This window comes from Sphaeramia orbicularis, chromosome 6 (assembly GCF_902148855.1).
Source record: "Sphaeramia orbicularis chromosome 6, fSphaOr1.1, whole genome shotgun sequence".
Classification (NCBI taxonomy): Eukaryota; Metazoa; Chordata; class Actinopteri; order Kurtiformes; family Apogonidae; genus Sphaeramia; species Sphaeramia orbicularis.
Window position 1 is genome coordinate 4,745,161 of NC_043962.1, and position 27,651 is coordinate 4,772,811.

The following is a 27,651-nucleotide window of genomic DNA, read 5'->3' on the forward strand; positions in this document are numbered from 1 at the left end:
TGCATGTTTTTTGTATATTTTAGTCTATTCTACAATATTTTTGCTGTATTTTAGTGTATTCTACCATATTTACTTCTGTATTTTAATCTGTTTTTATGTATTTTAGCATGTTTCTATCAGTATTTTAGTGTGTTTTATGTATTTTAGTGTATTCTAGCATAATTTCTTCTGTATTTTAGTGTATTCTAGCATATATTTTTTGTCTGTTTAGTCTATTCTAGCATATTTTTTCTGTATTTTAGTGTATTCTAGCATATTTTTGTCTATTTAGTGTAATACTAGCTTATTTTTTGTGTATGCTAGTGTATTCTAGCATATTCTATCTGTATTTTGGTGTATTCTAGCATATTTTTTCTGTATTTTAATATATTTTAGCATGTTTTATTCAGTATTTTAGTGTGTTTTATGTATTTTAATGTATTCTAGCATAATTTTTCTGTATTTTAATGTATTCTGGCAAATTTGTTTTGTATTTTAGTGTATTCTAGCATATTTTTGTCTTTATTTTAGTGTATTCTAGCATATTTTTTTCTTTTTTTTTAGTGTATTCTAGCATATTTTTGTCTATTTAGTGTAATACTAGCTTATCTTTTTTGTGTATGTTAGTGTATTCTAGCATATTCTATCTGTCTTTTAGTGTTTTCTAGCATATTTTCGTATATTTTAGTGTATTATTTTTTAGCATTTTAGTGTATTTTTTTAGTACATGTTGGTGTAAAATAACTATGAGGCACATTTGACTGTTATTTGTGTGACTGTAAAGTCTGACAAAAGACCTTGTAAAAATGTCTGTAAAAGTTTTGTCTTTACCTTCTTCAACCATCAGATTCCCTTTTAAAGGATCTTTCGCTGAATGATCATCATGTGACGGATCATGTCGGTGGATGAACGGCGTCCGTCTAATCAATGGTCTCCGTCCTCGTGTCTTTTCCAGGTTGTACGTTGAACAGACAGGACGTTCGTCTGACGCTGCATTATGAGAAAGGCTTCACCGTCACCAGGGAACCGGCCGATCCAACGGGGGGCGCTGTTCTCTTCAGGTACCCCTACGAGAAACTCAAGATGTCTGCAGACGACGGAATACGAAACCTGTACCTGGACTTTGGAGGACCCGAAGGAGAAATGGTGAGTTTGGATCATGAAACAGGAACGGTGGTTTTATTCATGTTTCAGTGGAGTTTCTCAGACCCAGTCATCTGAGTCCTGTTGGGTCTGTGCACATCCTCCAGCAGAAAGAAAACAACAGCTAAGGCAGGTGTTTCTCAGCTACGACAGCAGACTACAACAGCAGACTGAAAGCAAAAAAAACTGCAGAACAACAGTTAATTCAGAGTCAAAGTTCCTGTGAATCTGTTCATGAGCAGCATTAAGATGGAATAAGATAAGACTTAATTTATCTGACTGGGGGTCATTTTCACAAACATGCAGAACGGGAAAGATTGTAATCAAATAAGAAGAACAGACAATAAAAATATAAAACAGTAACAAAAAAACTACGCATATTTAGATATTACATTAATAGAGTTAAACCAGAGTGAACTGGTCTAATCTGTTTGGTTTCTTATCACATTGTTTTTAAGAATTGAACTTATTGTATTTTAGTATATTTTTGTGTATCTTAGTGTATTATAGCATATTTTTTGTACTTTAGTGTATTCTAGTTTATTTGTGCATGTATTTTAGCATAGCTTTATGTATTCTAGCATTTTTTGTGTGTATTTTAGTGCATTTTAGCATATATTTTTTGTGTTTTAGTGTATTTCAGCATATTTTTGTGTACTTTAGTGTATTTTAGCATATTTTTGTGTATTTTAGTGCATTCTAGCATATTTTAGTGTATTCTAGCATATATTTTTTTGTGTTTTAGTGTGTTCTTTTTAGTGTATGTTGGTATTAAATATCTACTGTTGTTTATGTGAATGTAAACTAAAGTGTTTTAAATAACGTCTTTGGTCTGAGTTTCCACTTTCATCCTGTTTCTCTGGTGTTGTTCCTTCAGGTGTTCGACCTCCACTCGGGTCCGAAGCCTGTGGTCTTCGTCCTCCACTCTTTCCTTTCGGCCAAACTCACTCGTATGGGTTTGCTGACGTGAAGCGACCGTTGGCGGCGGCGGCGGCGTGGACCCAGGCTCAGACTGACCCTCCCAACGCTGACGATGGGGGTTGATTTACTCTTTTTCTGTTTATTTTTTGTTAGATTTTCCGTCAGTTTCTCCTTTCACAGTTGGACTTGGGCCTGAGGGGAGGGTTCGTGACCCTGATGAGTCGTTATTGTCGATTGTTTAAAAAAACGTGCCTTCTCTTGCAACTTTTCCTCGGCCTCTTCCGTCACTTCGAGGTTCAGGAAAAGTCAGCGGCACTTTGCTTGAATCCTACGGCGTTAAAAGAAAAAACGAACAAAACATTCCACATGGTCATATGCTAAAAACGATTGTAAAATGTAGTTGTGATGTGCAAAACCGGCTGTACTTCAGGTAAGGTGCTGCTGCAGAATTGAAATCACAGGAAGGATTTTTTTTTTTTTAGACAATGATCCACAGACTGATAAAGGTCCCCGTTTTTACCGTTTGCCTATCATTCCATGACAGCCTTCCACTGAACTTCAGGCTCTTTTTATGTGTGGTTTTATGTCGACGTGAGAGAACGAAGCCGTTTTCTGGTCAGAGATGCAGTTCAACGAGCTTGAGAGATTGTTCGAGTGTTTGTTCATGCAGTAGAACCTCGCAGTACGACTTTCATTCATTCCATGACTGTTTGTTTTGTGATTTACGTGTTTTACGAATCAGTTTTCACCACTGAAATGAATTGAAATATAATTAATCCATTCCAAAAATCCTTTTTTTAGGGGTTTTTAAAACAGAAAAAGTGCAGGTAGAAAGAAAATGGCAATTATAAAAGCAAACTGGTTTTATTAACTTATTTACCTTAAATATGAGACGATCTGTGCGTGAGGTGGAGGAGGAGGATCTCCTTCCATTAAAACGTCAGGTAGTTGAATTTCTGGCGTTTTGTCTTCATTTAGTTTGTTCTTTCTATCCTCACCTTCACTGTCTGCACTTACAGGTAGTTTCATTACAAACTTATCCAGAGAAATCTGCTTTGTTCCTAAAATGTGCCAGACCTTTGTCATTAACAGGTACCTGTAGTGAATCTTCATTGTTAGCTGTAATACAAGCTGTTCCGTCGGTAACTTAAATTATATCCCGTTGTCGAGTACGAAGTCATTGCTCCATCAGTCATTCACAGTCACAGACATGTTTTCCCCTTCAGGGGCTGTTCCAACACCGGTACTGACCCAGACTGGTTGTATTGTCCCATTATCTGGGCTGAGATGGACTGGTCACTGACCCTGTCCAGCAGACACCAGTCTAAGACGACACAGTATCAACCAGTGCTGGGTCACGTCTCTATGACAACGGTGGAATGGATAGGTATGAGTACCCAAACAACAAACACCAACACGTACTGTAACTCAATCTGTCTCACTGACTGCTGCATGTTTACTCATACTCCATCACCTGGAATCAATGACAGGTACATTACTACCGGCCAGCATAGGTTCTGCCCCCGCCCATAATTCATGTAATACAAAGGTCCAGTGTGGGGCATTTATGATGATTTTTTTTTTTTTTTTTTTTTTTTTTTTTGCGCCTCTATTGCTTATGAGTAAAACACAAAACACGTGGTGACGTGGTAAACATGACCGGTACAGGTTCACTTTAATTTGCCAGGACAATTTTTTTTTTTAACTTAGTTTTTATTAGTACAGTAAAATATATAAATTTAAATGCAGTTCAGTTAGTTTCTTTTCCTTTTTCTCAGCTGTATGTGTATTCCTACAAACCTCCATAGGCAAATTAGAATGGAAATGAAAGAAAACAATAACAATCACAGCAAACAAATAATGTCCACTCCAAAACTAAGGCTCTAGGTATAAATCCTCATCAAAAGCAGGACGATAACACCTTGATAAACAATGTGGGGTTTTGCATCCTACTATATAATGCACGTTTCGGCCCCGCCCCGTGTCCGGTGTCCGTCTGGCGCATCTTTGTCCGACATGTTGCAGCATGGGAGGGCATACGGGTGCAATGCCGCTGTTGCACCACAGGAGGGCGCTATCGTATGGGTAGAATGCCGCTAGTCATCAATAAATATTATTACAGCAACAAAGGTAACATGGGTTCCCATCTTTTAGTAAAGGTGCTTTTCTGAAGCCTTAGTAAGAATGTGATCTGCTCCATTTGGTAAATATGCCAAACTTCTTGAATCCATGTATTATAAGGATGATTTTTTTCACCAAACTCAGAAACCTCTGTCCTCTTCGCCAACACTTGTTTTAATTTCCTGGTAGAGATCGCCTCCTCCACCTGCTCCCACAGCCCATTTCAGAACCACAACACTGTATTAACTCCAGGGGGAAATTATTGGGTGTTCCAGTCGTGAGCACAGGGTAGGAGGGAGAAAAATGTACGAAAAATCACGGACTCACGAGTTGTTGGTTCAAAGGAGATGCAGCAGATTCACCCCATGTTGAAAGACAAGCAAGGGATATACATAAGAGCACAAATATGGTTGTGTGTAATTAGAATGATGCGTTTATTGGGTTACGCTCATATTTCCAGACTAAATACTCAATGGTTGGTAAAGTGAACTCCTCGTACTGCGATGTTCTTCTGTACTTCCTGCTTCTATGGGCTGTATAGCGTGCCTGCTCTCATAGACTCACCTTTTAGCGAATTATCCCAAACTACTGTTGGAATCAGGATTTGCCAACCGTGCCTTGTCACATGTAGTCAAAGACACTCTTTGTAATGTTTCCTTTTTTATTTCACACAATAAGAGGATTTGTAGCTTTTGACATGCACAAGCAATAGTATTACTCTTATAGTGTAAACCGTGTTACTTTGTTTTTACGTCGTACGTCTTTTTGTATGTGTATATATCTCATGATAGCATGACATCCTGACTTTAACATAAACTCTGTATCAGATGATGATATATGACGTGACCGTGCATTACCTCTTCCTTTATCTACACTAACTACCACGTCGTCTCCGTCATCTCAGTCCGCTTTTTGCTTGGCATGACTCGTATCCTCTTTCATTTCTGTTTCAAGGTGAACCATCACAAAGCCCCAGACTTCACCAAACAGCTGATGTTTCAGATAACTCACTCTTAATATTCACTCCTGGGACTTTCTACGTAATTATGAGGTCTTGATCATGACATGAACAATAGTCATGTGACTCATGTGAGACCAAATTAGGCCACTCAAACCAAAAAAATTAATAAATAAGAACCATTTAAGTGCAAATTTTAGATGCTTTCTAAGATGCTGCTGTTGTATTTTATTGAAATCCAAAATAATATTTAAAATAGCAGTAATATTAAAGGTACTATTTCTAACATTTGCAGCCATGGGCATGCATTCAACATCTTTTTATTTCCAATGTGTGAATTGGTTTTGACTTAAAAAAAATATCACATTCTTCATCCGTCTCCAGTGCCTGTATCCATGGTAACACTGATTTCTATATAGAGGTCGGATACTAGCAATGCTAGCTATGTTAGCTTCATGATTAGCTCCTCATGTTCCATTTATACGACTGATTTAATGAAACGAATAAGACAGATGCTAATTAACATCCACTACTTCAGCGTTTACTGCTGTTGATACGTGAAGCTGAACATCTTACATTTTTTCGGCAGTGTCAGTGAACTTGCAGATTGTGATTTGGGAAGTTTTACAGTTAAAAATTCCTGATGTGAATCTAGAAATTCTAATTCCACAGATTAAATGAAGGCGTTATGAGCACATGGACAAACACAAATGTTACCTAATGTTCCTTTAAAGCCTTTAGAAGTGTGGGCTGAAATGGTAAAAATGAAGATATGGAAATGTGTCTCATTAAACATCCACCAAAATCAGAATGAAAATCAACACTATTAGAAAACCAATTTCAAAACGGATCATTTAGTTGTTTAGAACAGGGGTGTCAAACATATGGCGCATGGGCCAAAACTGGGCCGCCAAAGTGTCCAATCCAGCCCTTCAGTGCAAAAATTACATTGAAGATATAAACAGTCAATGGTGTCGAACTGGTTCAGGTTCCACAAACAGAACAATATGATTGCAAGTAAAATAATATAATAATCTAAAAGAAAAAAAAAAGACAACTCCAAATTTTGTTATTGGTTTAATGTGAAAAAAGTAGAATTACATTAGAAAATAATACATTTACAAACTATCCTTTCACAACAAAATGTGAATAAACTGAAATAATATGAATTACCTAAAATGTCTTAAGAAAAATAAGTGTAATTTGACCAAAATTCTGTCTGAAAACCAAATGTTTTGTGCATTTTAGATCCACTGGGATCTGTAAGTTGTGTTAATAATAAGCTGAGACTTAATATTGTTGAAATTTCCCTTTTTTTTTCTTAAGAAATTTCAGGTTGTACATGGTTGTCAGGTTATTCACATTTTCATAATGTAATTTTACTGTTTTCTCACTAGAACAAAGCCCTCTGTAGATCATATTGGCTGAATGTGGAACCTGAACTAATATGAGTTTGACGGCCCTGGTTTAGACTGTTTTTATATTCATAGTCTGCAGATTATGTCTCATTAGCTTGTAACATTAGCGCTAAGCTAGTCAAATGACATAAATTCAGTCTAATGTCACATTAATGAGTCTGTTACATACAACATGTAGCCTAACTTTATTAATATTTAACTTTCTGTACTTGATCAATCACCATTACTGGGACATTCATAGATGGTTAGCTCACTAGTTAGCTGTTAGCTATTAGCAGCTAACAACTGACAGATACTTTTATTACTGGTTTGTGAAGTTAACTGTAATAAATCTGCCGCAGTAACACTCCCAATGCAGACTCATTTACAGACACTTACATGACAATATTTTAAATTAAATTTGTAAATTAAACTGATTAATAATGTACTTTTTTATTGTTCACCACTATGTACACATGATCCTAAATAGAGGCTTTAAGTTTACTGCTGTGTAAATATTATTTTGGATGAACTATCTTTGTAAAATACTCTTAAACGGACCTATTTCCAGTAGAATGACCCCCTACTAATGTCATTTTAGTGATGACAGGTGGTCTCACATGGTTGACATGCATGTGGTCAGTGACCTTTGACCCTCTCAGTCTATTCTGTGGTCAGTTTTGGGCCGACTCTGGACAGAAGCCAGTGTTTCTCCTCTTCCCGTTCACTTGGCTCGTGCTACATGTTGTTAAAACCGAGCCTTCAGTAGCTCCTCTGTGTTCCTGTTGGACCTCAGACAAAGCTGCGTTGTTTCCATTGACCATGAAACAGAAAAAACAAGATAACCTCTCTGTCCTCAGATAACAATCGCAGCCTAACATCTAAACGACCTCTGTTCCAGTCAGAGGATAATGTCCGGGGCCTGGTCAGCATTTTGGTGTCGTTTATGAAGGTGGAAATGCATCTATGTGCACTATATGGACAAAAGTATGTGGACAAGTTGGATTCAGGTGTTTCTTTTCTAACGGGGGTCTGGGATACAAAACAATAATGACTAATGTCAGAATATAGTTTCATATTATGGGATAAATATCATTGCATTTGTTAGTTTGGGTTAAATTGTTATCTTTATTTCCAAAAGGCCTCAGAGGTGGTTTTTACTTCATTCTGTCAACACTGATTTTGTTTTGGTTTTTTATTCGGGACTATGATTTTAAATGTTCTACCTCTAAATGTTTAAAATATTTTTTTCACGCTGACTGTAAATTTTATATATATATATATATATATATATATATATATATATATATATATATATATATATATATATATATATATATATAATATAAATCTTTTTTTTTTTTTTTTAATTAAACTAAGGAAATATTGATGTTTATAAATCACGAATATGGACAAAAGTACTGGGACACATCATGTCTCCACCTTTAAGATGTCCTGTTCATGATGATTTGACATATAAACATCAGTATTTCCTTAAAGTTTAATGGGAGATTTTTCTTCACAAGTCAAATGTCAAGAAAGTAGATGGTTAGTTGTGGTAGAAAATTATTATTTATAGTCAGAGCACGAAGAGTATTTTAGAAATTTAGGGGTGGAACATATAAAATCATAGTCATGGATAAAAGAACAAAAAACTAAATCAATTTCAATGAGAGAAATGAAGTAAAAACCATCTCTGAGGCATTTTGGAAGCAAAGATAATTTAAACCAAACTAACCAATGCAATATTTATCCCAATATAAAACTATATTCTGACATTAGTCATTATTGTTTTGTATCCCAGGCCCCTGTTCGAAAAGAAACACCTGAATTCAACGTGTCCACATACTTTTGTCTATATAGTGTATGTTTGTCTGCTAAATGACTATTGATGAGAGGCTGTTTTGTCTCCATCATCCTCCTTCATCACTTTCTTTTCCATTTCATTTCTCTAACTACAGGTCAGATTGTTCCCTCTGTGTGATGCACTAACCTCTGAAACTCCTCTAACCCCTTGAATGTAAACTTTCTCCTCCTCTTCCATGTTTCTTAAATCTCTTTTCTTACGCTCTGAAATCGTGGCTCTCCTGTCTATGCAAAGCAACGCTTCAAAGAAGGGGTTTCTAAACCAAAGCTAAATATCTGTGGCAGCTTGCGTCCAACACAATCATTAAACTGAAAAGTCACAAGAGGAGAAAGTGCTGCTGCAAAAACCTGTCATATGCAAAGTATTTTAGACTTCCTACAGAGAAACAGTATACAATGTATAATAGCGATGTAATAATCTCAAATGTAAATAAATAAAACTGTTACAAGTTCTATTGAATGTATTTGTGTAGTTTGTGGAAACTTTATGGGCAAAATGTTAATATTGTGTTTTGTGTTTGTTTTTTTTTTCTTATTTCATCCTGAATGTATAATTAGTAAAATGCTGAAGAGAAAGCATTTATTTCTCTATTCATTATAATTCACACATCCTGTTGTCCTCTTGGATGTTCAATCTGCTAACTTCAAGTTCCAGACAAAGGTTTGCAGCTGTGAAACTTAACACCTTTGACCTTTTTGATACATTTACTGCATTTGCTTGAATTGAATGTATAAATATAATTATGATTCAGCAACATATCTTTTGACCATATTTCTTCAAACCTCTGAAGTAACTTTCTAGGCCACAGGTGTCAAACATGTGGCCCGGGGGCCAAATCTGGCCCGCCAAAGGGTCCAGTCCGGCCCCTTGGGTGAATTTGTGAAATGCAAAAATTACACTGAAGATAATAACAATCCTTTTAGTTCAGGTTCCACATTCAGACCAATTCAATGGTCTGAATTCAATTCAGTGGTGGGCAGGACCAGTCAAATACTATCATAATAACATATAAATAATGACAACTCCAAATTTTTCTCTTTGTAAATGTAAATATTTTCATGTATTTACACTAAAACAAAGTATAATTTCGCAAAAAATGTGAATAACCTGAACAAATATGAGCAACCTGAAATGTCTTAAGAGAAGTAAGTACAATTTTAACAATATTCTGTTATTAAATGTTTTGTGTGTTTGTAGATCCACTGAGATCTGTAAGTTATAATGTACATGTGGAAATGATAAACTGAGGCAGAATATATTAAAGTTACTTATTTTTTCAGTTTGTTCACATTAATCACATTGTTTGAAAGGATAGTTTGTAGATGTAAACCTTTTCATAATGTAAATTTACTTTTTTTGCTCTAAAACAGAGAAAAGTTTGGAGTTGACATTTATATATTGTTATTATGTTATTATTTTACTGGTCCAGCCCACTTCAGATCAAATTTAGCTGAATGTGGAACTGAACTAAAATGAGTTTGACAGTCCTGTTCTAGGGTAAAAGTGACTGACCTGCTTGAGTTTGCACAGCTGATTTATTTAGGAATAAACATTTCAATCATTTCCTGAGAATCTTGTCTTGAAGGGTGATAAACTGCACAGTAACAGGGTAGGAGAAAGTTCAAGGGCACAAAGGTTTTTTTATTTATTAATTTAATGTGATGTATATCTGGTTTCAACTGATAAAGAGGACCTAAATATTTAATTCAAGTCATTTGTTATTCATTTTGCAGATTAGATATGGTGTATGTAATTCGCATTGTGGCCGCTAGGTGGCACTGCCGTAACTGTAAGCATTTCTGTCAAGTTGAAGTAGACATTCAACCGGAAACGACGATTTAAAAAAGATATTTGTTGAATTAGATACGTCGTTAAACAGATATCTGACCAAGTTCGGGAAATGCCCATAATTATAAAATTCGTTAATTTAATGATTGGACGTACTGTATGGATTTTGTTGCCGAATTGTGGAATTGTTTGTTATTCGAAGTTTTATATTGGCAGTTTGAACCGGAAGTAGTCCTGCTGTCGGGGAGCTTGTCGGGAGATGCAGTCCGTGCGGTTGCTGTGGTTTTACTGGGTCGAAGCGGAGCTGTCATCTTTGCTAGCTCTTGTCCTATAGTGACTGTTTTTGTCATGTCAAGAGCACGTCGTCCCCGCACATCGCAGGACAGCTAACGGGTATATTTCTTCACACGTCCGCCGTCGGTGAGGGGGAGAATATAGAAAATCTGGACGGAGAGCAGACGAGTGAGATGAAATGACAACGTCAACATTACAGGTACCTGCTAACGTTAGCTAACAAGCTACAACTTTACATAGCTGCTGTAGTGTCATGAATGGAAGCTAACGGGCTAGAAAAACAGCTGACGCTAAACCAGGAGCTAACGTTATTAGCACGTCAGAAGCGTTCTATCCAACCTGAGGCAGCTAAGCTAATGTAATTTTGTCGAATAAACATTACGCAACTGATGGTCCTGAATCAGCTGAGTAAATAATTAGTATAAAAATGCATAATAAGGGTTACAGGTTAGAGTTAGGGAGTTGATGGCTAACGGTAAACCTGAACAGGAGGCTTAATATAACGGTACATGGCTAACAGGAGCTATCTCACTTAGCTAGACTGTGTCCTGCTCATACATAAAACTACTAAAACATTAAAATATGCGTCATAGAACATCCTCTTGCAGGGACATGAACAAGAAATAGCTATAACAGTGTTAAGGGTGAGCTAAAGAAATTGGGGAATATAATATTAAGCATAAAACTGCTCTATTGTTAGGACTGAGCCCTTGTGTTTACATGCTGCCCCGGTTTCCTCCACACACCCATTCATCTGAAGACTTTATTGCATTGATTGTCTTAATTTCTTGCAGAAAGCGATTGATCTTGTGACCAAAGCCACAGAGGAAGACAAGGCAAAGAATTATGAAGAGGCCCTGCGCCTGTATCAGCATGCTGTGGAATATTTCCTACATGCCATTAAATGTGAGTAGCTGCAGCCTAACATACAGGTTCAAATGAAGGCAGAACCCAGCGCTGTAACTCTACCTCATGATGTTTGTTTTTTTTCTTCAGATGAGGCCCACAGTGACAAGGCGAAGGAGAGCATACGAGCCAAGTGTATGCAGTATTTGGACCGAGCAGAGAAGCTTAAGGAATACCTGAAGAATAAAGACAAACAGGGCAAGAAGCCTGTGAAGGAGGCACAGAGCAACGACAAGTACGCTGACAGAGAGCATCGTTAAGTCTTTTCTAAACACTTCATTGTATTTACATGTTGTTTATGTATTTGTGTCTGATGTAGGAGTGACAGTGACAGCGAGGGAGAGAACCCAGAGAAAAAGAAACTGCAAGAGCAACTTATGGGTGAGAAAAAAAAACATCAGCATAGATATGAGGCTGTGTTCATGTGACCGGAACGAGTCCAAGCCACTTTCTTAATCTTCCATTTGTGTTTTGGGATTTCAGTATTATTTTCTATATTTCTGAAGTATTATATGTTGGTGTGTTCAGGTGCTATTGTAATGGAGAAGCCTAATGTCAGGTGGAATGATGTGGCCGGGCTGGAAGGAGCCAAGGAAGCACTGAAGGAAGCGGTCATCCTGCCCATCAAATTCCCTCACCTCTTTACAGGTATGTCCACTATTACCAAATGACAAATGATGAAAATGCATAAAGAAAACAGACCTGGTTCCTGTCCATGTGGGAAAATTCACAGATTTATTTCTAAACACATTATACTTGTCAGAAAACATGAATCATGTGATTAACTTATTGTTTTGTGGAGTTGTACAGTGCATCTGGAAAGTTTTCACAACACTTTTTTTTATTTTTTTTTATTTTTTTTTTACAATTTCTTATGTTACAGCCTTATTCCCAAATAGACTGAATTTATTTTTTACCTCATTGTTCTACACAAAATACCTCAAAGTGACAAACTGAAAAATGTTTGTTTGAAAGTTTTGCCAAAAAAAATTAAAATCAGAGATGTAACATGTACATCAGTATTCACAGTGTCTGCCATGACACTCAAAACTGAGCTCAGGTTCGTCCTGTTTCCACTCATCGTGCTTCAGATGTTTCCACCTGTGGTAGATTCAATTGACTAGACATGATTCTGACACACCCACACCTGTGTATGTGACAAAATGGGAGGGGAAATGTTGTCCAGCACTGAGATATATCTGAGGCCTAGTTTACACGACAACTCTTTTGGGTGAAAACGACAAAATATTTGATCAGATGTGCCTTTCGTTTAGACGACAATGGCATTTTTGGGGGCTGAAAATGTTAAAAAGTGAAACCACCTTCCAGAGTGGAAATCTTAAAAATGTTCCATTCTCACATCACTGTCTAAAGGGTTGAAAACGCTAAACTGCGTTTTCCCGTGCGTATAGTTTACATCACAGGCACGCGCCAGTACAGGAAAACAACAACATGTCAGATTATTTCCCTGTGAACGACCTTCAAGTTGCCCTAACCGCTCTAATTTACATCCAAGAGCCGTTTCAGCAATTGTTACGAATCTTTATTAGAGAGCAGCTACCTTCAGCCTAACCCATGTTCTGTTTCCTGTTTTGTGTTCATATTTGGCACTAGGAGAGAACAGGAACAGAAGTAAAAGGTTCTATGCAGGTGCTTGGTCTTGGTGGTTCTGATGCCACCTGGCGTTCATACTTCATCCATAAATAGGAAAGTTCACACACTTTTGCGTTTCCGTCTGCATGCAGATTTTCCCAAAATGCACGTCTAAACGCAGAATTAAAAGTGAGAACCCAGCGCCACTTTAGCGTTTTCGGTTCAGATTGTTACCGTCTAAATGTCGCCTGAGACGTGTTTTTATAGTCCAGCAGGTATTAAACAGTTTAGATCAGTAAATGGTTTTGGTTGGCGGTACCTGTTTGGGTCTTTGGACTCACATTCATCACTGTTTTCCATGGGTATTAAGTTAAAGTTTAGATCAAGGTCAAGTTTATTTCAATAGCACATTTAAAACAACACAAAATACAGTCCAAATATATGGGCAAAAATACAAAATATGCTAAAACTAGTAGAAGTTTATAGATATATAAGATAAGATCTGCTCTGATAAAATCAGGTTCACAATAATAGGATAAATAGCATCAGATGGAGGTTTTTGTCCCAGTCTGACTGTTCCTACTGTCTGTTCTCAGGTAAACGGACTCCGTGGAGAGGCATCCTCCTCTTCGGTCCTCCGGGGACGGGGAAGTCGTACCTGGCCAAAGCTGTCGCCACCGAGGCCAACAACTCCACCTTCTTCTCTGTGTCGTCATCAGACCTCATGTCCAAGTGGCTCGGAGAGAGTGAGAAGTACGTTTGTCCTCTGGAGGACTTTCCTCTAACGCTGCTGTTTCCCTTCTGCTTAACTCCTGCCTCGCTGTTCTCCACAGACTGGTGAAGAACCTGTTCGACTTGGCCCGTCAACACAAACCCTCCATCATCTTCATCGACGAGGTGGACTCGCTCTGCGGATCCAGGAACGAGAATGAGAGCGAGGCGGCCCGCCGCATCAAGACGGAGTTCTTGGTCCAGATGCAGGGTGAGTAGATGTTCACTGTATGGACAAAAGTATGTGGACACGTTGAATTCAGGTGTTTCTTTTCTAGCAGGGGTCTGGGATACAAAACAATAATGACTAATGTCAGAATATAGTTTTATATCATGGGATAAATATCATTCCATAGGTTAGTTAAGGTTAAATTATCTTTGCTTCTAAAATGCCTCAGAGATGGTTTGGACTTAAGTTCTCTCAACACTGATTTTTTTTTTTTTTTTTTTATCAATATATGGACAAAAGTATTGGGACACATCATGTCTACAGCTGTAAGATGACCTGTTCATGATTTGAGATAAAAACATCAATATTTCCTTAAAGTTTAATAGGAGATTTTTCTCTCTCAGTGAAATTTGAAGAAAGTAGATGGTTAGTTGTGGTAGAAAATTATGATTTACAGTCAGAGCCCAAAAAATATTTTAGAAATTTTGAGGTAGAACATTTAAAATCATAGTCATGGATAAAAAATAAATAAATGTTGAGAGAAATTAAGTCAAAACCATCTCTGAGACGTTTTGGAAGCAAGGATAACAGTTTAACCCAAAGTAACCAATGCAATGATATTTATCCAAATATAAAACTATATTCTGACATTGGTCATCATTGTTTTCTATCCCAGAAAGAAAAGAAACACCTGAATTCAACGTGTCCACATACTTTTGTCCATATATTGTGTATATACAGTATTGAACAGTCACATGTCACAGCATGTGAGGATGTGTTCGTACTGACTCCAACTCTCTGCTGATGTAGGTGTCGGGAACAACAACGATGGTATCTTGGTGCTGGGAGCCACAAACATCCCCTGGGTTCTAGACGCCGCCATTCGCAGAAGGTCAGAGGTCAACTCTTGTTGACAGCATTTTTCGTAGTATTTGATAAAACTGTATTAATGTCCAATATTCAGGCAGAACTAGGGTCGCATGTTGTTGAGAATCTGCTGATATGATACATACATCATGATCTAAGGCAGGGGGGTCAAACCTACGGCCCCTGGGCCAAAACCACACGATGAAGTTGTGAAAAGCAAAAATTACACTGAAAATATAAACAATCAATGGTGTTAAAATCGTTTTAGTTCAAGTTCCACATTCAGACCAGTGTGATCTAAAGTGGGTCAGACCAGTAAAATATTCTAACTGATGAAACTACAAACCTCTGCTTGTTTCAGTAAAAAAGTAAAATTACGTGAAAATGTTTTTTTTTTTTTTACAAACTGTCGTTACACAAAAATATGAACAACCTGAAATGTCTTAAGAAAAATAAGTGTAATTGTACCGATATTCTGTCTGTTACTAAATGTTTGGTGTATTTGTAGATCCACTGTGATCTGTCAGTTGTATTGAGTTGTCTGTTTAAAAATCATGTAAAAATTAGCAACTTTTGAATTCTGACCTAAAACAAGTAGTGAAAAATAACATGACTTTTTTTATAACGTTAAGTTTAAAGTGTGCATTCACCCAGAGACCTGAAGGGTACGCAGCCTGATGATATCTGGTGTAAAGACAGTGTATGTCGTCCACACAGGAAAAGAAAGGAAGAAATGAGCTTTTATTGACAGACAACTGGAACAACTTGATATGTTTTATGTTTAAGATCAGATATGACTTTATTGATCCCACTGTGGGGAAAGTAAAAATACAAAAGCAAAGTGCAGAAACACAGACAGAAACATTCAGGAGTCAAACAGGAAATAACGAGAATCCTCTAGTTCTGTTACGAGTTCTGTTCATATTATTTACCTTTTAACAGCCCTTATTTTCCAGCCAATATCAGGATTCTTTCCTGATCTGCGACTGTTAATTGACACCTGTTGTCTCTTCCTGCGTCAGATTCGAGAAGCGTATCTACATCCCGCTCCCGGAGGAACCGGCCCGAGCCCAGATGTTCCGTCTGCATTTAGGGAACACGCCGCACAGCCTGAGCGACGCCGACCTGCGGCAGCTCGCCCGCAAAACTGACGGCTACTCTGGCGCAGACATCAGCATCATCGTCCGAGACGCTCTGATGCAGCCGGTCCGGAAGGTCCAGTCCGCCACCCACTTCAAAAAGGTCCGCCCACCTTGAAGTCCAGATGTCCACACGCCGCTGTCGCACCATGAACACATCCACAGGAGGGCGTCGCTGCTCGGTCTCATCTCTTTTCTGTCTCTGTTTTTACTGGTGCAGGTTCGCGGCCCGTCGCGTAGCAACAGCCAGGTAATGGTGGATGACCTCTTGACCCCTTGTTCCCCTGGTGACCCCGCTGCCATAGAGATGACCTGGATGGATGTGCCGAGTGATAAACTACTGGAGCCCATCGTGTGCATGGTGAGGTTCAGTGCACAGACGCCGAACAACACACAGGCCTGTATCAGAACAGAGGTCAAAGGGCAGGGTCCACTGTACAACAATATGTCAGGGCGGTGGTGGGGGGGGTGTCAGCGCCCCCCACTGGAAAAAAATAAGGCTATAGTATGTGCTCTGAAAAAAGAAATTTTAGTCAAAATTTTTATTTCACTTTAAAACAGTTCTAGATAATCTCTGAGGCATCTACTGTGATATGTGAAGTATTTAAGTGTTTCAAGCTATTTGTCAGGGGGTCATTAGCGCTCCCCAGTGGAAAAAACATAAGGCTATAGTATGTGCTCTGAAAAATGAAATTTTACAATTTTAGTCAAAATTTTAAATTGACTTAAAAACAGTTCTAGATCATCCCAAGCACATCAACAAGTCACCTCTGAGGTATTTTAGGGTGTTAAAAACAATTTGTCAGGGGGTCATTAGCGCCCCCCGGTGGAAAAAACATAAGGCGATAGTATGTGCTCTGAAAAATGAAATTTTAGTCAAAATTTTTATTTCACTTAAAAACAGTTCTAGATAATTCCAAACACATCAACAAGTCACATCTGATGTATTTTAGGGTGTTAAAAACAATTTGTCAGGGGGTCACTAGCACCCCCCAGTGGAAAAAACATCAGGCTATAGTATGTGCTCTGAAAAAAGAAATTATAGTCAAAATTTTTATTTCACTTAAAAACAGTTCTAGATAATCCCTGAAGTGTCTATTTGTGATGTGTGAAGTATTTAAGTGCGTTTCAAGCCATTTGTCAGGGGGTCATTAGCGCCCCCCCCCCAGTGGAAAAAAATAAGGCTATAGTATGTGCACTGAAAAAATGAAATTTTAGTCAAAATTTTTATTTCACTTTAAAACAGTTCTAGATAATTCCAAACACATCAACAAGTCACCTCTGGTGTATTTTAGGGTGTTTAAAACAATTTGTCAGGGGGTCATTAGCACCCCTCCCAGTGGAAAAAACAGAAGGCTATAGTATGTGCACTGAAAAATGAAATTTTAGTCAAAATTTTTATTTCACTTTAAAACAGTTCTAGATAATCTCTGAGGCATCTACTGTGATGTGTGAAGTATTTAAGTGTGTTTCAAGCTCTTTGTCAGGGGGTCATTAGCGCCCCCCAGTGGAAAAAACATAAGGCTATAGTAAGTGCTCTGAAAAATGAAATTTTAAAATTTTAGTCAAAATTTTAAATTGACTTAAAAACAGTTCTAGATCATCCCAAGCACATTAACAAGTCACCTCTGAGGTATTTTAGGGTGTTAAAAACAATTTGTCAGGGTCATTAGCGCCCCCCGGTGGAAAAAAAACATAAGGCTATAGTATGTGCTCTGAAAAATGAAATTGTAGTCAAAATTTTTATTTCACTTAAAAACAGTTCTAGATCATTCCAAACACATCAACAAGTCACATCTGATGTATTTTAGGGTGTTAAAAACAATTTGTCAGGGGGTCACTAGCACCCCCCAGTGGAAAATACATCAGGCTATAGTATGTGCTCTGAAAAAAGAAATTATAGTCAAAATTTTTATTTCACTTAAAAACAGTTCTAGATAATCCCTGAAGTGTCTATTTGTGATGTGTGAAGTATTTAAGTGCGTTTCAAGCCATTTGTCAGGGGGTCATTAGCGCCCCCCCAGTGGAAAAAAATAAGGCTATAGTATGTGCACTGAAAAATGAAATTTTAGTCAAAATTTTTATTTCACTTTAAAACAGTTCTAGATAATCTCTGAGGCATCTACTGTGATGTGTGAAGTATTTAAGTGTGTTTCAAGCTCTTTGTCAGGGGGTCATTAGCGCCCCCCAGTGGAAAAAACATAAGGCTATAGTAAGTGCTCTGAAAAATGAAATTTTAAAATTTTAGTCAAAATTTTAAATTGACTTAAAAACAGTTCTAGATCATCCCAAGCACATTAACAAGTCACCTCTGAGGTATTTTAGGGTGTTAAAAACAATTTGTCAGGGTCATTAGCGCCCCCCGGTGGAAAAAAAACATAAGGCTATAGTATGTGCTCTGAAAAATGAAATTTTAGTCAAAATTTTTATTTCACTTAAAAACAGTTCTAGATAATTCCAAACACATCAACAAGTCACATCTGATGTATTTTAGGGTGTTAAAAACAATTTGTCAGGGGGTCACTAGCACCCCCCAGTGGAAAAAACATAAGGCTATAGTATGTGCTCTGAAAAAAGAAATTATAGTCAAAATTTTTATTTCACTTAAAAACAGTTCTAGATAATCCCTGAAGTGTCTATTTGTGATGTGTGAAGTATTTAAGTGCGTTTCAAGCCATTTGTCAGGGGGTCATTAGCGCCCCCCCAGTGGAAAAACATAAGGCTATAGTATGTGCACTGAAAAATGAAATTTTAGTCAAAATTTTTATTTCACTTTAAAACAGTTCTAGATAATCTCTGAGGCATCTACTGTGATGTGTGAAGTATTTAAGTGTGTTTCAAGCTCTTTGTCAGGGGGTCATTAGCGCCCCCCAGTGGAAAAAACATAAGGCTATAGTAAGTGCTCTGAAAAATGAAATTTTAAAATTTTAGTCAAAATTTTAAATTGACTTAAAAACAGTTCTAGATCATCCCAAGCACATTAACAAGTCACCTCTGAGGTATTTTAGGGTGTTAAAAACAATTTGTCAGGGTCATTAGCGCCCCCCGGTGGAAAAAAAACATAAGGCTATAGTATGTGCTCTGAAAAATGAAATTTTAGTCAAAATTTTTATTTCACTTAAAAACAGTTCTAGATAATTCCAAACACATCAACAAGTCACATCTGATGTATTTTAGGGTGTTAAAAACAATTTGTCAGGGGGTCACTAGCACCCCCCAGTGGAAAAAACATAAGGCTATAGTATGTGCTCTGAAAAAAGAAATTATAGTCAAAATTTTTATTTCACTTAAAAACAGTTCTAGATAATCCCTGAAGTGTCTATTTGTGATGTGTGAAGTATTTAAGTGCGTTTCAAGCCATTTGTCAGGGGGTCATTAGCGCCCCCCCAGTGGAAAAACATAAGGCTATAGTATGTGCACTGAAAAATGAAATTTTAGTCAAAATTTTTATTTCACTTTAAAACAGTTCTAGATAATCTCTGAGGCATCTACTGTGATGTGTGAAGTATTTAAGTGTGTTTCAAGCTCTTTGTCAGGGGGTCATTAGCGCCCCCCAGTGGAAAAAACATAAGGCTATAGTAAGTGCTCTGAAAAATGAAATTTTAAAATTTTAGTCAAAATTTTAAATTGACTTAAAAACAGTTCTAGATCATCCCAAGCACATTAACAAGTCACCTCTGAGGTATGTTAGGGTGTTAAAAACAATTTGTCAGGGTCATTAGCGCCCCCCGGTGGAAAAAAAACATAAGGCTATAGTATGTGCTCTGAAAAAAGAAATTATAGTCAAAATTTTTATTTCACTTAAAAACAGTTCTAGATAATCCCTGAAGCGTCTATTTGTGATGTGTGAAGTATTTAAGTGCGTTTCAAGCCATTTGTCAGCGGGTCATTAGCGCCCCCCAGTGGAAAAAAATAAGGCTATAGTATGTGCACTGAAAAATGAAATTTTAGTCAAAATTTTTATTTCACTTTAAAACAGTTCTAGATAATTCCAAACACATCAACAAGTCACATCTGATGTATTTTAGGGTGTTAAAAACAATTTGTCAGGGGGTCACTAGCGCCCCCCAGTGTAAAAAACATCAGGCTATAGTATGTGCTCTGAAAAAAGAAATTATAGTCAAAATTTTTATTTCACTTAAAAACAGTTCTAGATAATCCCTGAAGTGTCTATTTGTGATGTGTGAAGTATTTAAGTGCGTTTCAAGCCATTTGTCAGGGGGTCATTAGCGCCCCCCAGTGGAAAAAAATAAGGCTATAGTATGTGCACTGAAAAAATGAAATTTTAGTCAAAATTTTTATTTCACTTTAAAACAGTTCTAGATCATCCCAAGCACATTAACAAGTCACCTCTGAGGTATGTTAGGGAGTTAAAAACAATTTGTCAGGGTCATTAGCGCCCCCCGGTGGAAAAAAAACATAAGGCTATAGTATGTGCTCTGAAAAAAGAAATTATAGTCAAAATTTTTATTTCACTTAAAAACAGTTCTAGATAATCCCTGAAGCGTCTATTTGTGATGTGTGAAGTATTTAAGTGCGTTTCAAGCCATTTGTCAGCGGGTCATTAGCGCCCCCCAGTGGAAAAAACATAAGGCTATAGTATGTGCTCTGAAAAATGAAATTTTAAAATTTTAGTCAAAATTTTAAATTGACTTAAAAACAGTTCTAGATCATCCCAAGCACATCAACAAGTCACCTCTGAGGTATTTTAGGGTGTTAAAAACCATTTGTCAGGGTCATTAGCACCCCCCGGTGGAAAAAAAACATAAGGCTATATAGTATGTGCTCTGAAAAAAGAAATTCTAGTCAAAATTTTTATTTCACTTAAAAACCGTTCTAGATAATCCCTGAAGCATCTATTTGTGATGTGTGAAGTATTTAAGTGCGTTTCAAGCCATTTGTCAGGGGGTCATTAGTGCCCCCCAGTGGAAAAAAATAAGGCTATAGTATGAGCACTGAAAAATGAAATTTTAGCCAAAAATTTTATTTCACTTTAAAACAGTTCTAGATAATCTCTGAGGCATCTACTGTGATGTGTGAAGTATTTAAGTGTGTTTCAAGCTCTTTGTCAGGGGGTCATTAGCGCCCCCCAGTGGAAAAAACATAAGGCTATAGTATGTGCACTGAAAAATGAAATTTTAGTCAAAATTTTTATTTCACTTAAAAACAGTTCTAGATAATTCCAAACACATCAACAAGTCACATCTGATGTATTTTAGGGTGTTTAAAACCATTTGTCAGGGGGTCATTAGCGCCCCTCGGTGGAAAAACATAAGGCTATAGTATGTGCTCCGAAAAATGAAATTTTAAAATTTTAGTCAAAATTTTAAATTGACTTAAAAACAGTTCTAGATAATCCCTGAAGCGTCTATTTGTGATGTGTGAAGTATTTAAGTGCGTTTCAAGCTATTTGTCAGGGTCATTAGCGCCCCCCCGGTGGAAAAAAACATAAGGCTATAGTATGTGCTCTGAAAAATGAAATTTTGAAATTTTAGTCAAGATTTTTATTTCACTTAAAAACGGTTCTAGATCATTCCAAACACATCAACAAGTCACCTCTGGTGTATTTTAGGGTGTTTAAAACAATTTGTCAGGGGGTCATTAGCACCCCCCCAGTGGAAAAAACAGAATGCTTTAGTATGTGCTCTGAAAAAAGAAATTTTAGTCAAAATTTTTATTTCACTTAAAAACAGTTCTAGATCATCTCTGAGGCATCTACTGTGATGCGTGAAGTATTTAAGTGCGTTTCAAGCCATTTGTCAGGGGGTCATTAGCGCCCCTCGGTGGAAAAAGCATAAGGCTATAGTATGTGCTTTGAAAAATGAAATTTTAGTCAAAATTTTTATTTCACTTAAAAACAGTTCTAGATAATTCCAAGCACATGAACAAGTCACCTCTGATGTAATTTAGAGTGTTTAAAACAATTTGTCAGGGGGTTGTCAGCTCCCCCTGGTGGAAAAAAACATAAGGCTATAGTATGTGCTCTGAAAAATGAAATTTTAGTCAAAATTTTTATATCACTTAAAAACAGTTCTAGATAATTCCTGAAGCGTCTATTTGTGATGTGTGAAGTATTTAAGTGTGTTTCAAACCATTTGTCAGGGGGTCATTAGCGCCCCCCAGTGGAAAAAACATAAGGCTATAGTATGTGCTCTGAAAAATGAAATTTTAGTCATGATTTTTATTTCACTTAAAAACAGTTCTAGATCATCCCAAGGACATCAACAAGTCACCTCTGGTGTATTTTAGGGTGTTTAAAACCATTTGTCAGGGGGTCATTAGCGCCCCCCAGTGGAAAATACATAAGGCTATATAGTATGTGCTCTGAAAAAAGAAATTTTAGTCAAAATTTTTATTTCACTTAAAAACAGTTCTAGATAATCCCTGAAGCGTCTATTTGTGATGTGTGAAGTATTTAAGTGTGTTTCAAGCCATATGTCAGGGAGTCATTAGCGCCCCCCAGTGGAAAAAACATAAGGCTATAGTATGTGCATTGAAAAAAGACATTTTAGTCAAAATTTTTATTTCACTTAAAAACAGTTCTAGATAATCCCTGAAGGGTCTATTTGTGATGTGTGAAGTATTTAAGTGTGTTTCAAGCTATTTGTCAGGGGGTCATTAGCGCCCCCCCGGTGGAAAAAACATAAGGCTATAGTATGTGCTCTGAAAAACTAAATTTTTAAAATTTTAGTCAAAATTTTAAATTGACTTAAAAACAGTTCTAGATCATCCCAAGGACATCAACAAGTCACCTCTGAGGTATTTTAGGGTGTTAAAAACTATTTGTCAGGGGGTCATTAGCACCCCCCCCAGTGGAAAAAACAGAATGCTATAGTATGTGCTCTGAAAAATGAAATTTTAGTCAAAATTTTTATTTCACTTAAAAACAGTTTTAGATAATTCCAAACACATCAACAAGTCACCTCTGGTGTATTTTAGGGTGTTTAAAACCATTTGTCAGGGGGTCATTAGCGCCCCCCAGTGGAAAAAACATAAGGCTATAGTATGTGCTCTGAAAAAAGAAATTTTAGTCAAAATTTTTATTTCACTTAAAAACAGTTCTAGATAATCCCTGAAGCATCTATTTGTGATGTGTGAAGTATTTAAGTGTGTTTCAAGCCATATGTCAGGGAGTCATTAGCGCCCCCCAGTGGAAAAAACATAAGGCTATAGTATGTGCACTGAAAAAAGACATTTTAGTCAAAATTTTTATTTCACTTAAAAACAGTTCTAGATAATCCCTGAAGCGTCTATTTGTGATGTGTGAAGTATTTAAGTGCGTTTCAAGCCATTTGTCAGGGGGTCATTAGCGCCCCCCAGTGGAAAAAACATAAGGCTATAGTATGTGCACTGAAAAATGAAATTTTAGTCAAAATTTTTATTTCACTTAAAAACAGTTCTAGATAATTCCAAACACATCAACAAGTCACATCTGATGTATTTTAGGGTGTTTAAAACCATTTGTCAGGGGGTCACTAGCGCCTCTCGGTGGAAAAAACATAAGGCTATAGTATGTGCTCCGAAAAATGAAATTTTAAAATTTTAGTCAAAATTTTAAATTGACTTAAAAACAGTTCTAGATCATTCCAAGCACATCAACAAGTCACCTCTGAGGTATTTTAGGGTGTTAAAAACAATTTGTCAGGGTCATTAGCGCCCCCCGGTGGAAATAACATCAGGCTATAGTATGTGCTCTGAAAAAAGACATTTTAGTCAAAATTTTTATTTCACTTAAAAACCGTTCTAGATAATCCCTGAAGCGTCTATTTGTGATGTGTGAAGTATTTAAGTGCGTTTCAAGCCATTTGTCAGGGTGTCATTAGCGCCCCCCAGTGGAAAAAACATAAGGCTATAGTATGTGCTCTGAAAAAAGAAATTATAGTCAAAATTTTTATTTCACTTTAAAACAGTTCTACATAATCTCTGAGGCATCTACTGTGATGTGTGAAGTATTTAAGTGTGTTTCAAGCTCTTTGTCAGGGGGTCATTAGCGCCCCCCGGTGGAAATAACATCAGGCTATAGTATGTGCTCTGAAAAAAGAAATTTTAGTCAAAATTTTTATTTCACTTAAAAACAGTTCTAGATAATTCCTGAAGCGTCTATTTGTGATGTGTGAAGTATTTAAGTGCGTTTCAAGCCATTTGTCAGGGGGTCATTAGCGCCCCTCGGTGGAAAAAGCATAAGGCTATAGTATGTGCTTTGAAAAATGAAATTTTAGTCAAAATTTTTATTTCACTTAAAAACAGTTCTAGATAATTCCAAGCACATGAACAAGTCACCTCTGATGTAATTTAGAGTGTTTAAAACAATTTGTCAGGGGGTTGTCAGCTCCCCCTGGTGGAAAAAACATAAGGCTATAGTATGTGCTCTGAAAAATGAAATTTTAGTCAAAATTTTTATATCACTTAAAAACAGTTCTAGATAATTCCTGAAGCGTCTATTTGTGATGTGTGAAGTATTTAAGTGTGTTTCAAACCATTTGTCAGGGGGTCATTAGCACCCCCCAGTGGAAAAAACATAAGGCTATAGTATGTGCACTGAAAAAAGACATTTTAGTCAAAATTTTTATTTCACTTAAAAACAGTTCTAGATAATCCCTGAAGCGTCTATTTGTGATGTGTGAAGTATTTAAGTGTGTTTCAAGCTATTTGTCAGGGGGTCATTAGCGCCCCCCCGGTGGAAAAAACATAAGGCTATAGTATGTGCTCTGAAAAACTAAATTTTTAAAAATTTTAGTCAAAATTTTAAATTGACTTAAAACAGTTCTAGATCATCCCAAGGACATCAACAAGTCACCTCTGAGGTATTTTAGGGTGTTAAAAACTATTTGTCAGGGGGTCATTAGCACCCCCCCCAGTGGAAAAAACAGAATGCTATAGTATGTGCTCTGAAAAATGAAATTTTAGTCAAAATTTTTATTTCACTTAAAAACAGTTTTAGATAATTCCAAACACATCAACAAGTCACCTCTGGTGTATTTTAGGGTGTTTAAAACAATTTATCAGGGGGTGATTAGCACCCCCCCCCAGTGGAAAAAACAGAATGCTATAGTATGTGCTCTGAAAAAAGAAATTTTAGTCAAAATTTTAATTTCACTTAAAAACCGTTCTAGATAATCCCTGAAGCGTCTATTTGTGATGTGTGAAGTATTTAAGTGTGTTTCAAGCCATTTGTCAGGGGGTCATTAGCGCCCCCTGGTGGTCAAGCATAAGGCTATAGAATGTGCTTTAACAAATGAAGTTTTCAGGGGGACATACACATGGACACACTCACCCCTCTTTTCCTCCCATGTCCATTTGTCTGTGTAGTAACTGGGCCAAACCCAGTGACCGTTAACGCCTGCTGTGTGTTCGGTCTTTTCCAGTCGGACATGCTGCGCTCTCTGTCCACCACCCGTCCCACCGTCAACACTGAAGACCTGCTCAAGGTCAAGAAGTTCACAGAGGACTTTGGGATGGAGGGCTGAGGGTCCAGACCAGCAGAAGGGTTGGACCTGCTCCCGATAACACTCACCTCACCCGACCCCCGACCCCGTAGGCGTCCATGACTCCGCCCACCACTCCGTTCACATCCTCATGGATTTCAGAATGAAACTGACGCTTTGAACAGAAGCAAACAATCCTGTCATCCGGCGTGAAAGTTTCAACAGTAGAACCCATTTCATACGTTCTGTTTCAAAGCTTTTCACTGCTCAACTCTTCCCCGTGACCCGCGCTGACAAAACAAAAGGTGCATTGGAGCGTAAATGCAGAGTTCATCCCTCTCTGAGCCCGTTCTGTGACTGAAAGACTGTACTTATTGTTGCCATGGTGCACTTTGCTTTGGTTTTGCAACGAAGGACATTTGACGTAAAGATTCTGAAGCTGTTTGAAGATGAAGTTGGTTCTCCTGCCAGGCATGCGAGCGTGTGAATGCATCATATTTTTTTTTAAATGTGTCTTGATGTACACGTCTGTATGCAAAGAGCCCTGTTATTTTGTTACTTGATGAAGAGCTGCGTTTCATTTGCCGCCTCCGTGTCGCATCTCTGCTCGTTCTATGACCGAGGTTTGATGAAGTTCAAAGTAAGAGATGTGTTTGATTGACAGATGATACGAAGGATTTCCAAACACTAATTCCTTTGTCTGTTCAGTAGATGTTCTGGAGCTTTAATCACATCCCATGGTCCTCGTTGTTTGTCTGATAGTGTTCAAGACGAGACATATTTTCCCTGTTTATTTTTCCTTCTACACTCCTTTAACTTCTTATCTAAATGCTGAAAGGGGCAGTTTGTAAAATTTAAATTAATAATTTTCTGTCAGAAGCAGAAACTTGATGTGATTGTAGATAAATGGTATTTAATGTCATGTCAGTAAACAGTATGAAATGGGAAAAGCTAGTGTTAATGTTGACTTTCTCGCACCGTTGATTCATTTTAAGGTTGAGATTCAGAAATAAATGGAGGTGAGCAGTGTTTCAGCAGATACTTCAGCTACGTGTACATAACGGATCTGAACCACATGAACAGAAACTTCGCAAACATTAAGATTGGGAAGCTAGCTAACTTAATAAGCTATTGCTACATACAGTGGTGGAACGTTATACTACAGTTTAGTCTCAGTCATTTTGTTTGTACCACTTATTTATTATCTTTGTTATTTCCTGTTGACTGTTGCATTTGTGTTCTATCAGACCAACGGAATGTTAGCCATTTAGCATCGATATTTTTACGATAGTGTCAGAATTCCTGGTCTGCAATCTGTTGGGGGTAGCTTTATTATTATAATTTTATTTCTTTTTTTTTTTTTTTTTTTTTTTTTTTTACAAAGTTTTATACTAAAACTACAAATTGCCACTTTGACAAATTTCTCAACCCTAAAAACTATCTATTCTGTGACTTCCTGATTGGTCATTTTGTTTCTACCTCTTGTTTATTTCCTGTCAGCTGTTGCATTTGTGTTCTATTGGAGACAGAGGGGATGCTAGCTGTTTAGCATGCTAATTTTCTGCAAAACTTTACATCTATATTTTTAAGATGGTGTCATAATTGCTGCTCTGCAGTCTTTTGGGGGAGTTTTATTTATTTAAAAAAAAATACTTTTTTTTTTTTTTTACATTTTACACTAAAATTCCAAATTGCCCCTTTAAGAAGTTTCTCAACTCTAAAATGGCATCTATTTTGTGACTTCCTGATCATATTGTTTTACCTTTAAAAAAAAAAAAAATTTATTTAGCTCTTAAGCCAATGTTCTTGACACTATTAAGGCTCCAACTGAAGACCATGCATTTACTAAAGTATTTATTTAACCTAGTTGCTTGTAACTCTGCACTACATTTCCCATAATCCCTGCCACTGTGAAAGAATGTCTGTTGGACTGAGACGTCCGTTCAGCACTCAAGCTTTTCATCTGCGACACCAAGTCAACCAAGCACATCTCTTTGAGTCCAGTTTTTGGTTTGTTTTTGCAGTTTCTCATTGTTAAACAGTGTTTCAGGTCATTACTTGTTGTCGTTTTCGATCCCAGCTGACGTGTAAATTGTAAATGACTGACCTTTACAGGGCGACAGTATGTTTACAGCCCAACTCCTCTGGTGTAAAGTTGGACCAGGAGGCGAGCGTCGACACCACGTCATCTGTTCTGGTTCTTGCTTTAGACAGTATTAGTCCCGTCGTCGACAAACTGACATGAAGGAACGCAGGATCCCGCAGCGTCGGAATCTGTCGATGAAACTGCTCTTTGTCAGAACACGAACTGCT

The 27,651-nt window shown here is 37.2% G+C and overlaps 2 protein-coding genes across 2 annotated transcripts in view; both read left to right on the forward strand.

The window, feature by feature from the left end:
* sntb2 (syntrophin, beta 2) overlaps positions 1-2,825 on the forward strand; it is a 37,681-nt gene extending 34,856 nt beyond the window's left edge. Inside the window, exons 6-7 of the mRNA XM_030137342.1 lie at positions 935-1,125; positions 2,000-2,825. Of these exons, the coding sequence (XP_029993202.1) occupies positions 935-1,125; positions 2,000-2,092 (284 nt within the window). The 3' untranslated portion in view covers positions 2,093-2,825. The remainder of the gene's footprint in view (positions 1-934; positions 1,126-1,999) is intronic.
* A 7,588-nt stretch (positions 2,826-10,413) lies between these two features.
* On the forward strand, positions 10,414-25,762 carry vps4a (vacuolar protein sorting 4 homolog A). The gene is made up of 11 exons (XM_030137351.1): positions 10,414-10,667; positions 11,263-11,374; positions 11,465-11,609; positions 11,694-11,755; positions 11,903-12,022; positions 13,564-13,720; positions 13,801-13,949; positions 14,718-14,799; positions 15,797-16,016; positions 16,134-16,274; positions 25,279-25,762. Exons 1-11 carry the CDS (start codon positions 10,647-10,649, stop codon positions 25,378-25,380), a joined length of 1,311 nt encoding a protein of 436 aa, XP_029993211.1. The 5' UTR covers positions 10,414-10,646; the 3' UTR covers positions 25,381-25,762.
* The last annotated feature ends 1,889 nt before the right edge of the window (positions 25,763-27,651 follow it).

Bases quoted from the DNA above. Each gene is read 5' to 3' on its own strand.
- vps4a (XM_030137351.1), top strand. From the start codon at position 10,647: ATGACAACGTCAACATTACAG. The intron at 11,610-11,693 runs GTACGCTGACAG...TGTCTGATGTAG, and splicing joins GAGGCACAGAGCAACGACAA to GAGTGACAGTGACAGCGAGG. The intron at 16,275-25,278 runs GTGAGGTTCAGT...GGTCTTTTCCAG, and splicing joins TGGAGCCCATCGTGTGCATG to TCGGACATGCTGCGCTCTCT.